At 43.6% G+C, this 13,015-nt stretch overlaps 1 protein-coding gene across 1 annotated transcript in view; it reads left to right on the forward strand.

The window, feature by feature from the left end:
* AGPAT5 (1-acylglycerol-3-phosphate O-acyltransferase 5) overlaps nucleotides 1-12,734 on the forward strand; it is a 35,953-nt gene extending 23,219 nt beyond the window's left edge. The window contains 2 exon segments of the mRNA XM_081315090.1: nucleotides 997-1,120; nucleotides 7,486-12,734. Coding sequence (XP_081171216.1) covers nucleotides 997-1,120; nucleotides 7,486-7,711 — 350 coding nt within the window. The 3' untranslated portion in view covers nucleotides 7,712-12,734.
* The last annotated feature ends 281 nt before the right edge of the window (nucleotides 12,735-13,015 follow it).

A 13,015-nucleotide genomic window follows, 5' to 3' on the forward strand; every position in this document is an offset into this window, starting at 1 on the left:
GACCCTGCAAGGGATCCTCCCTCACCTCCTGATTAAGAAGGGAGCGAGTCACCCTAAACAAGGCGGCCGGGCGATTATCTGCGGACGCGATGAGGGTGGAGAAGTAATTACACCTCGCCTCCCTCATCGCAGCGAGATAAGACCTAATGTAGGTTCTTAACCGCAATCGGTCGGGTTCAGATCGGCTGGACCTCCAGCAGCTCTCTAGGCCCCGTTTCCGACGCTTCATCTCCCGGAGCTCCGCGGAGAACCATGGAGCTCGCTGGGATCTGCGCCGGGTCAGGGGCCGCAAGGGTACAACCCGGTCGAGTGCCTCAGTGGCTGCCCTTTCCCAGGCTTCCACTAAGGCATCCGCCGAGCTGTGAGCAATGGAGGCAGGTGGAGACCCCAGCGCCGCTTGGAATCTCTCAGGATCCATTAGGCGTCTGGAAATAAGCATAACTTTGTATTTAACTTTTTAAAGAAAAGAAAATCATTTTTCTATAGGGTTTCTTTAATCTTAAGTATAATGCTCTAAAAATAGATAGATTTTCTGAATATGGAAACAAGGGATTCATTTGAAACAAAACATAGATGCTTTCATTTCATACCAATGTATCCAGGTAAAAAAAATAAAATATGATGCATTCATCTGAGTCGTCTATCTATCTGGCCACTTCCATTTAATAGATAGAGATGCTGTAAAATATTATTATGTTCTTTTGTATATTTCAAGAAAAAGTAGGTTTCATGTTGTTTTTGTTCTTTATCTCCACCTAAACTAAATTAAAATAACAGTCTTTATTGTCATTTTCATTCAATTAAACCTGTGAGCAATTGCAATATTGTAAAGAGTCATGTGGGGATGTGAGAATTTTTAAGTTTAAATATCCAGACTTGAAACTAGGATCAGTTTTTAAAGATTATTAAATAAATAAGTGAGCCTTTAATTTTACAAAAAAAATGAAATTAATCATATTATAACAAAAGTATTGATAATGTTCTTCTGGATTTTAGACTTTCTTTGTAAGGAGTGTCCAAGAATTCATATCCATATTGAACGAATTGAGCTAAAAGACATTCCAGAAGAACAAATGTTTATGAGAAGATGGCTTCACGAACGTTTTGAAGTCAAGGAAAAGTAAGTGGTAAAAGACCTGGCTCTGTACCTGAAGCATTTGACTTTCTTTTTAAGAAATAAAGACCAGCTATCTTTATTACTTATATTAATAATAAATGTTGCTAGCTTAACATTTTACAAAATTATGTATGAATTTTATGCTATTTTGCACATGGGAAAATTTGAGTGTGTAAAATAGAGTAAGGTAATAAGATCAGTGGCTATGAGAGTGAGAAATATCACTCAAACCAACATTGTACTATGCTTGTGATTGTAACTATGGATCAATATTGCTGTAAATATCCTTTACTTACAGGCCAAAAAACTCCCTGGTCCAGTTTGAATCAGTTTCTCCACATTTGTAAAACAATATTATTTTATAGATGTGGATATACTGATTCTAATTTCTCTAGGTTTTGGGGATTTTTTGCCTGACAGTAAGGGATATTTTCATCCATATTGATTCAATTGCAGGCTAACCTTCACTTCAAGCTATATGTTAACTGATCTTGTCTTGAATTGCTGTGTATATTAAGTTAGTTGTGACTTATCCCAAGTAAACCTGGGTTAATTTGTTACAATAAATACACCCATACAGCTGAGTTAACACTCCACTCATTTTCATTTGAGTCCATTAGGCAGCTTTAATTATTTATTTATTTATTTTATTTATTTATTAGTTTTTATAAACCGCCCTTCTCCCGAGGGACTCGGGGCGGTGTACAGAGGAAGGAAGGTATACAGATGAACAATAAAAATAATAAAAACAATAGTGAAAACAAACTGGGACCCCAATTAACGCTATCATGCCAGGCCGGACTGCTGGAACAGGAAAGTTTTTAAGTCGCGTCGGAAGGTACGGAGGTCGGGGGCCATCCGGATTTCGGTTGGTAAGCTGTTCCAGAGGGCTGGCGCACCCACTGAGAATGCCCTCCCCCTGGGGGCCACCAGCCGACATTCCTTGAGCGGTGGCACCCTGAGGAGGCCCTCTCTGTGGGAGCGCACAGGACGGTGGGGTGCTGACATTGGCAGAAGGTGCTCCCGTAGGTAGTCCGGACCCATGCCATGTAGGGCTTTGTATGTCATTGTTAGCACCTTGAACTTCACACGGAAGGCAACCGGAAGCCAGTGCAGCGCACAGAGGAGAGGTGTGATATGGGAGTATCGGGAGGCTCCCAAGAGTGTCCGTGCCGCTGCACTTTGCACCAGTTGAAGCTTCCGAGTGGATCTCAAGGGCAGCCCCATGTAGAGAGCGTTACAATAGTCTAGGCGAGATGTCACAAGGGCATGGGTGACTGTACGTAAGGAATCCAGGTCCAGATAAGGCCGTAGTTGGCGAACTAGTCGAACCCGGGAGAAGGCCCCCTTGGTCACAGCTCCTATGTGGTCTTCTAGGGAGAGCTGCGAGTCTAGGAGGACACCCAGGTTGCGGGCCCTATCAACAGGGGGTAGTAACTTGTCCCCGATGTTAAGCAGTGGGACGTTCTGAATATCCTGGCTTGCCGGAACGTACAGCCATTCAGTCTTGTCCGGGTTCAGTTGAAGCCTGTTCCTCCCCATCCATTCCCGGACCGCTTTCAGGCAGCGGGACATCACGTCTAGGGCATCACTGATATTGTTTGGAGTTGAGATAAAAAGCTGGGTGTCATCAGCATACTGATGGTACCCTACTCCAAAACTGCGAATGATCTCACCCAGCGGTTTCATGTAGATGTTGAACAGGAGAGGCGAGAGGACCGACCCCTGAGGGACTCCGCAAGCGAGAGGCCTCGGGGTCGACCTCTGTCCCCCTGTCAGCACCGACTGCGAGCGACCCTGGAGAAAGGAGGAGAACCAACGCAGAACCGTGCCTCCCACTCCCAGTCCCCTGAGGCGTCGCAGCAAGATACCATGGTCGATGGTATCGAAAGCCGCCGAGAGGTCTAATAAGACAAGGACAGAGGAATGGCCCCTGTCCCGGGCTCTCCAGAGATCATTCATCAGAGCGACCAATGCCGTCTCCGTGCTGTAGCCCGGCCTGAAACCCGATTGGTACGGGTCTAGATAAACCGCTTCATCCAGGATCTGAGGAAGTTGGTGCGCCACCACGCTCTCAACAACCTTCGCAAGGAAGCGAAGATTGGAGACTGGACGAAAGTTATTCAAAGAGGATGGGTCCAAGGTGGGCTTCTTGAGGAGAGGTCTCACCACCGCCTCCTTCAAGGCGGTGGGGAAGTGACCCTCACTCAGAGAAGCAGAGATGACCGCTAGGAACCAGCCTCGTGTCCCCTCTCGAGCTGCATAGGCCAGCCAGGAAGGGCACGGGTCCAGTAAGCATGTGGAGGAGCTCAACCTTCTCATAATCCTGTCCACTTCCTTAGGAGTTACAGGATCAAATTCTTCCCAGATGACGTCGACAAGACTGTCCATGTCTTGTTCTTCCATCTCAGCCCAGTTGGAGTCCAGGCCAGTTCGAATCCGAGCAATTTTATCCAGCAGATATTGACCGAATTCCTCGGCTCGACCCTGCAAGGGTTCCTCCCTCACCTCTTGGTTTAATAGGGAGCGAGTCACCCTGAACAAGGCAGCCGGGCGATTATCTGCGGACGCGATGTGGGTGGAAAAATAGTTGGATTTTGCCACCCTTATCGCAGCGAGATAAGACCTGGTGAGGATTCTTAGTCGCAATCGGTCGGATTCGGATCGACTGGATCTCCAACGGCTCTCTAGGCCCCGTCTCCGACGCTTCATCTCCCGGAGCTCCTCGGTGAACCATGGGGCTCGCTGGGATCTGCGCCGGGTCAGAGGCCGCAAGGGTACAACTCGGTCCAGAGCCTCCGTGGCTGCCTTTTCCCAGGCTTCCACTAAGGCATCCACCGAGCTGTGAGCAGGGAGTGCATGCGTGTCCCTAAGCGCTGCCTGGAACTTATCAGGGTCCATTAGGCGCCTAGGGCGGTACCATCTGACTGGCACCGTGCACCCACGGTGGGGGGTGGCAAGGGGGAAGTCTAGCCGCAGGAGGTGGTGATCGGTCCATGACAGGGGCGTAACAGTTGTGGTACCCCCACCGATATCATCACGCCACCGTCCAGACAAGAACACCAAGTCTGGGGTGTGGCCTCTCTCATGAGTCGGTCCAGAAATTATTTGCGACAGGTCCATGGCCGCCATGGAAGCCATGAACTCCCGAGCCAGTTCGGACGATCCTCCCAGGGACGGTAGATTAAAGTCGCCCAAGACCATGAGTCTTGGGAATTCAACCACCAACCCTGAGAGGGCATCAAGTAGCTCGGGCAGGGCCGCCGCTGCACGATTAGGTGGTAGGTACGCCAGCAGCAGGCCCAACTGCGCCCCTGGGCCGTATCTCAGTAGGAGAGACTCACACCCGACCATCTGAGGGACGGTGGTCTCTCGCGGGCTAAGGGATTCCCTGATGATAACTGCCACTCCCCCGCCCCTCCCATGAGCCCGAGGCTGGTGCAGCACCTGGAAACCTGGTGGGCAGAGGTCAACCAGAGGAACACCACCCTCTGGGCCCAGCCAGGTTTCCGTGATGCAAGCCAGGTCCGCATGCTCGCTCTCCACTAGGTCACGAACAAGGTGAGCCTTGTTAGCAACGGACCTGGCATTTAGGTAGACCAGCCTGAGCTTAGGAGGCTGCACATCTTCGCTCCCGGGTCCTCGGGGGAAGTACAGAGGGTCGGAGCGTCTCACCGCTTGTACAGAGCGGAGATGACCCTCCCGGTGTCGATACGGCCCTCTGCTTGTGCACCTTCTGCCGTTCCCCACCATCCTGGGAATTGGTTGTTCGTCAGCTCGCCACTGGGCTTTGTCGGCGACTGGCCCACGTTCCTCACCTTCGTGAATGGTCGTAGGCCCGGCCTGCGCTATGGTAGTTGGAAGGCCCCCCTTCACCGAACAACCATAGTCTTTTCCCGCCCCCCTCCCTAACCCGACAAAGAACTTAACTAGGAACTTAACCAGGGGCCTCTTGTTGGACTTATGCTGGAGGCCCCTGACCCTGCCCGGCCATCTCTCAGAGGCCCAATGGTCTGGCCCGTCATCGAGATTGGATGTAGTATAGGCGGGTCGCACCCAGGAGAGGGGGGAACCCCTGAGGGCGTGTAGGTCTGTGCTGGAATATTGGAGTAGCATAGAGTTACAAGGGTTTTTGGGAAGGCAGCCCCCTGGATGGAGAATTGGCAGGAGGGTCGAGTCGGGTGGGTGGGTATCTGACCGTCACCCAGCCACTGCCACTTGGCTGGGTGAACCCCAGAAGCAGGCCACTCCCCATCCTCTCACGATGGGTTGTGACTCTGTTTCCGGGGGTGGTCCAGAACCCACTCTGGGTGAAGCATACCCCATAGAGCTCTCACCTCTATGGGGCTGCAGGTGTAAGGTCAAGCCACTCTGCCACCGTGGCTTGCACCCAGGCCCATCATGTCCTGTGGGGAGAGGGTGGGCAGGGAGGTTGAGAGTTGGTAGAGGCAAGGTGATGACGGCTTCGGTGGTCCAGTCGCCGCTGTCTCCACTGATCAGCTGGATCGTGGCGTCTTTTTGGTTGAGGATCGGCACGGAGACACCGTCGGCTCCCAGGGTGCGGGCCGGAGAGGCCACGCCGCGTCTATTAATGCTACCGTCGAAGGTTCGTGGTAAAAAGTGGTCGACCGGGGCCGCAGCTCCATAGGCCCTGTTGGTTGGGGACCGTCCAGAGCTCGGCCTCCCAGAGGTACGGGAGTCCCATGTCGCTGCCTCCGTTCCACGCGCCTCGAAGAAGGCGGACCATGCCGCGTCCCAGGAGCTCGGGGATGCTGTTGTCGATGTTGCCGCCGTCGCCATCATCGTCGATGGTGTCTTCACTGATCAGCTGGCCCGCGGCTCGATCGGGGGCCGGAGAAGCTGTCACCGACGCCGTTGCCCTCGCTGCCGCCGTTTCCGCCATACAGCTGATCCGATTCCGCCGCACAGCTGATCTGCGGTGAATTGTTAGGGCCGATTCCCAGCTGATCTGCGGCGATTTGTTAAGGGCCGCTTCCTCCGCGCAGCTGATTATATTTAGCCACTTAAGGAAAATAGAGCTGTGCAGTGCATTCAGAATTGGTCCTTCACAAAGCACATCAGTAAGAAAAAGGGGCTCTCTTTGAAGAGTAAAACAGCCGTATCCTTTGTGAGACTTATGCAGCTGCTTCAAAAAGACATGAACGTTTCCATTGGAATTGCTAACAAAATCTACCCAAGAGATACTAAGACAGCTGGCAATATTATTTATATGTAGGGGTGTAGGTTTCTATATATGTTGTCTATGGCATATTTAAATGTGTATTGTGTATGTGTACACTTTTGAGAGCAAGCAACAAAATTTCTTTTTTAATAGGTGCCAATGTGCCCACAGTAAACAATGAGAATAAAGGTTATCTGTCTATCTATTCCATCCAGGGATTGTGATTGCTTGAACATTTCAGAGAGAGATGCTGATATGTGCTAAATTGCTTTGTATAACATCTCTTTTAATGCTTTGTATAGCCCTATAAATAAGTCTGGCCAAATTACACTGTAGTATCGTGTTTCCCCCAAAATAAGACCTCATCTTATATTATTTTTTGGCACCAAAATATGCATTAGGGCTTATTTCCGGGGGAACATGGTATCTGGGTGATCAGCCTGGCTGGGTGCCACACCCTCTGGCATGCACACAAGAGACGGTGAGCGTGCAGGGGGTGACGGTGTCCAACAGCAGCTGCAGCTCGCCATCTTCTTGGTGCAGTTCAGCTAAGCCTGAGTGCAGAGGTGGAGGGTGAGGCAGATGATCCCGATGCGCTGCCCACTTTGTCCCACTGTCTCTTGGTGTCCCTGTGGCCGTGCCGGGGCAAGCAGCCATGTAGTGCATTGGGATCGTCTGCCTCCCCCCATGCCTCTGCGTGCTGCCGTGTGAGCCTCCCGTGAGCCAGGCAGACACGCAGCACATCTGGATTGCCTGCCTTCCCCCCCCACCTCTGCCTCCACGCTCAGACTTACCTGCGCTGCGCCAAGGGGCTGGCAGGCTGTGGCTGCTGCCGGACACCGTTGGCCTGTGTGCGCTCAGTGCCTCTTGTGCTGGCCACCACCACCTCCCAGGTTTATTTTTGGGGTAGGGCTATATTAGGCCACCCCAAAAAATCAGGCTAGGGCTTATTTTCAGGGTGGGCCTTATTATCAGGGAAACATGGTAAAAATTGTGCTATTTGCAGATGAAGATTAAAAAGTTCAATCCCTAATGTATGAAAGAAAGAATTTCAGGCCAAAAGTCGTGGTTTTTGGAGGAAAGTATTTGTGATAAATTATCAAAGATAACAAGATAATTGTATTCAAGCTTTTAACCAAAATTATATGATAAATAAATAATGTTTAAACTTTTTCCTTGCTCCTAGATTGCTAATAGAATTTTATGATGCAAAAGATTCTCAAAGAAGAAATCGGTTCCCTGGGAAAAGTGTTCACTCCAAACTAAGTCTCCAGAAAACATTGCCATCCTTATTATTTTTAAGTGGCTTGACCGCCAGCATGTTACTGACAGAGTCTGGAAGGAAACTTTACATGAAAACATGGATATATGGGAGCTTATTAGGCTGTCTCTGGGTCAGTATTAAAGCATAAAAACTCTGCACTTTCATTCAGTGGCTTTTCTCTCTTGCTTTGCACATCACTTCAAATTCTTTCCTAAATTTATATTAAAATTTTAAATAGTCTTATCAATTGAATATTATACCAACACGCTCTGTTAACCTAATTGTGTTGTGGTGGTTTTGACAAAAAGGTAAATTATGTTTCTGACTTTGCAGAACAAAGGAGATAACAAAGGCTTAGCATATTTTTTTCTTCCACTTTTCTATATCTACCTACATATAACATACACTCTGTATATTTATACTGGTTCAAATGGACCAGTGAATGGATTTTCTAGCATTATTTTAGATGGAAGTATTTATTTCTGACAAGGTTTTCTGCTTTTTAGTTTATTACAGAAGCTCTTACGTCATAAACTCAAAACCAAGCTGGTTTCTATTGATACCTTCTTCTCTATTTGAATCTAGATATGTTTTGTTACAATAGTTGCTCAAGCACAGCCTGTAAAGAAAGCAGGTGAAAAACTCTTTATGGAAAGATGAGTTTAATAAGTGAACGAAACTTTGATTCTGTTATGTGGCTAGTTAACTTCAGTTTTATATATTTTTTTAATCCACAAAGTGTAGTTTTTATTTAAACACCTTGTATTTGTACATGAATAATTATATATTCAAAATAGATAATGCACAACCTGAGGCTCATTCAATTATAAGTTACCTTTGCCAAATTTCTAGAACACTTAAGCTAAACTGCCAGTTAAGAAACACCAGAAAAGTTCATGGATATTCCAAGTTCCTGTTTATCCAGGCTGCTTCATGTACAATGATTTACCTATAAAGGTCTCTTCAGGTTAAGGAGAAAAATATATAAACCAGCTTGTGAATATACCACCTGTGAAACAATTAGAGATGGAAAATGTTATTTGTGAAATGAGTATGAATTGAAGTAAGCAATGCTGCTGTGCAATGAAAAGTACATTTTATGGAGATGAGGAATATTTGTTCTTGCCAAAATACAAAATACGTGCCTTTGTTTGACATGATTCTGAATTGCAGTCTAATTATTATGATTCAGACTTATTTTTGGATAATTTGAATGTTTTTGCACTTGATGTCTGCTTCTGATGAACAGGAGATTGAGATTGGGTTTTTGAGCTCTGATTTGAAATATAGAAAATATTCTATTAATATTTTACCTGCATGAGCATATTTCTTGTCACTGTTTGGAGACATGCCAGTATACAATTTCATAAAATTTAGCATCTGTCTATTCTGTATCTAATAGGAAAAGGGATGCTATTTTATACTTGTTGTTTTATACAACAAAAGAAAAAACCTCATGATTCCAATATTAAAATAAAAAACACGAAAAGCTTTTTAAAATCTTTCTGAACTTTTCATATCGTTTTTGCTCAAAGTGTTTCATACAAAAGGATCTGAAATGATCAGGTTTGAGTTTTTTTTATAACATTAAATATATTTTAGTCCTGTACGTAAAGGAAAACTAATTGTTCTTTATATTTGTCCTAAAATTATATAATGTATTTATTATTCTATAGATGATAATTTTCATCTGCTTCACTGTTTGACTTTTTGTTCTCAGGTTAATGGAAAAATCTAGTAACAAATTTTATGGAAGGAAAGTTTAGAATATTTAGAGTGATGTTTTGTGCCATGTCAAAACAAGCATATTTCAGATGGCTACAAACCTCTCTTGACTGTGTTTAGCCCTTAATGTAAAGATCCAGAAACCTAAAAACAATATTCCTCTCTTCATCTGTTTTGGTTTAATAAGGCAGAACAGTTAGTTGCAAATTTAAAATTATGAATTTCAGGTCAAAAAGTCTCAGGAACCAGTTCACTTGAACCTCTTGCAATGATCTGCCCAGAGTTTCTACAGTTCCTTTGACTAAAACAACGGCATATTTAAAAGGTCAATTATAAATGGAGTGAAAGTAGTCTTGTGTTCTGGTTGTTTAATTTTACTGTTTCTGTTTCTTCCTCTTGCTACTTCAGTAGCTAGTTTTTATTTCAGTTGAAGAAAATGGGTACATGATCCCGGATGTTTAGGAAACAGTTAATGTGGTGTGGTGCAATTCAGATTGTAAAGGAGTACCAAAGGCGGTATTGGTTGTTAAGGGAAGAATCTCTTATGAAAAGGTCGCATTATGGAAAAAGTGAGCTGTTTATGGCAGGATTAAATTAAAACATACATTTCCATGGAAACATCTTTCAAAAGATCACTTTTTTGTTTCTGAACATATATAATTACAAATATGATTTGTGAAACTGGAATATTCATAAATAACTGCTATTCTACGTCCATATTCTGTAACACCCATCCCAACATCTGCCCACTGGCACTCCATAATGTCCGTCTGTTGCCACACTCTAGCCCCAGCCTATGGCATCCACACACCTGATTAAATTCCATAATGCCCAACTGCAGCACCGACTTACCCATATTATGTAGCACCCACTCATGGCACTCAGCCGCACACCTGCCTGCCAATTCATAGCTCTCATTTACTAGCCTGCTTGTGCCTTTTTCCACATTGTGGTCACGTCACATCCTCTCACTTAACAATTTTAGCAGTTCTCACTTAACACTAGCAACAGGGACTGCTGGGATTGCTGTTGCTAAGAAATGTGGGCACATGACATAGCACTTTATAATTGCATTACTTAGTGATAAAAATTCCAGTCCCAACTGCTGTCATAACTTGAGAACTACCTGTATAGAACAAAACAGTTTAAAAGTAGAAGAAGACCAGATATGAAAATATAAGTAAAAAGGATAGAATATTACATCATTGTTACCAATATAAACTGTCTATAAGCTACGAAGCAGGCTGTCATTAGTCTTTAGTATTTAACATTGCGACATAAAACTAAGATTCTAAGGGACGTGGACAAAAAGTGAGCTCTATCTAGGTATGCATTTATTCAGAGTTATTCAAGGGTTAACCACAGTTCTACATTAAAGAATGTGAGATTTAGAAAACTTTGATTTTATCCTCCTGTCAGCATAACCAAGTCTGGCAAACTCCAGGAAGGTAGAATCCATTTGATCAGAAAGAAGAGTCTGAATATAAAAGGTATCAGAATGAGTTGGATACTTTATGCCAGGGGTGTCAAACTGCCGGCCCACGGGCCGGACGCATCATCCGGAAGCCACACCTACCCCATTGCTGGCAATGGCAAAACCGTCCCGATACGTTGCACAACGTCATGTGACGTCGCAAGTTTGATATGTCTGCTTTATGCCTAAGGATTCCAATATTCCTATAAAACTATAAATACAATATAGTAAAATGTATCTGCCTTCCAGAGTAGCTGATTAGCACATTTAATCAAGCCAGTGTTGAAGCTTTCCACAATTTGGATACTGCGATGTAAATGTTTTGTTGGTCTGAGAATATAAGGTTGCCTGCACAGGAAAACATTCTGGGCAGGACAGACTGGTCTTGTCACTTTCCATGTCCAGAATGTATGTTGTGTCAGAATTCCCTCAGCTTGTTCATACTCCAAGGGCAAGAGTCTCTTGAAAAAACCCATAAAAGTTCCATTTATCTAGGAAGCATCCTTTTCATCTAGCATTACAATTATGTGCTAGTGATAGGGAGCTCAGTCCTATGGAGAAAAATAAAGTTCACCCAATACATGAAAATTAGCCAGATCTTCAACTCCATCTTAATTGAACCCCTGGAGGGTTTTTCTTAATAATTTAGATTGCATAATTTCTTGCATGACACTTTTTATACTTAAGTAATTGTCACAAGGACCAAACTACATGCCATGCAAGAATTGGCCACATGCTTTAGCAATAAATATATTTGGAGTGGGGTAGCTGGAATAAATAAGGCTTCTCTTATTCAAACTTATGTCTAGAAGTCTTGACAAAATGCTCCTACTGACTGCCCATGCAATGGATTATCAGTTCTACCCAACAATGCAATCTCTCAATAGCAAGGACTTTCTATTTTATATGCACACAAAAATAAAACCTGTGATTGACAGACATCTTGGCTACAATCAAACATCTGTTGGTTTAAATTTTGACACATAGCACAGAGAGATGTGTTGCATTGGAGGATCAGAATAGGAAGCCATCTCCACACTGCTATGGCATTTGTGCCTATGATTGTGCAGACATGCATCAAATGAACTTTATAAATTACAGGTAGTTCTCAGCCACCATATCCAATAATATTGATAGTCTTTCTATTATATCAGTAGCCAAATAAGAAACAGAGCAAAAAGATAGTGGTGATCTGTTTGCAAATCTGGGGTCATACTGTCTTTCCAACATCAAAAGTTGGATTTTGGATAATCCCATGGCCAATAAAATTATAACTCATAATAAATTCCAAATTTGCAAAATGTATTCACAGGTAGAGCATTATCCATAAATCATACTGATCATGTTAATACCATGTTAACAAAGCAGAGACCTTACAAGGGAGCTTAAGTGAGAATATTGATACAATATTTTAGAAATATGCCTTAAAATGTTCCCAATAATTTAAAAAAACTACACTAGGTTCTTCACATTTATGAGTCATGAGCACCATTGTTTATTATAATAAACCAAAAATCCTGGTTTACAATTTTGTGATAATACGGTCACATTCTACATCTATCCCAATTTTTTAAAAAGCAAATGCTGAATGTGTAGTAACTTTCCATTAAAATAAAAAAAAACCTTAATATAACAAGTTCTAGTTAGTTTCTGCATATAAATTATGATGGGCTTTTATACAAAACTATGCAATATTTTATGCTTTTGAGTGACATCTAAATGGTGTGAAATATTTTTTTCTATCAGCATTCTGTTAACATTGTTTTGAAACAATACTGTTTCACTTGAACTGATATTTGTATATTTCTATTTACTTGCATGATACTTTTTATACTTTAGCTGCATCGTGGTTTTTCTATTTTTTTAAAACAACATGTTCATATATAAGGAAAAAAATGAAATATGACTGTATTGTTGTTTGTTGTCTTGGTGTGGAATAAGATAGTATTGTTTAAATAAACAAGTAAACCAATATGTATTTGTTTATAATTACTAGTTTTTTATGAAATGATACATTTCTTAGCACATAATCTCAAACCAGCATTGGGTTTAATTTGCTTTTGGTACACATCCAATGTTTGGGGGAAAACCTCAATGTTTCATTTTTGCTATAAACTTTCCATTCAGTGGTGGCTTCCTTTGGATTGCTGGTTGCAATCTTCTTAATGGAAGGAATTTCACAAATTCTTGCTCAGTCTAAGGGCCTAAAATAGGGTGAATATTTTGTTGCACTTTCCTAAATCTGCAATCTAA

The sequence above is a fragment of the Vipera berus genome (assembly GCF_964194415.1).
Source record: "Vipera berus genome assembly, chromosome: 1".
Taxonomy (NCBI): domain Eukaryota; kingdom Metazoa; phylum Chordata; class Lepidosauria; order Squamata; family Viperidae; genus Vipera; species Vipera berus.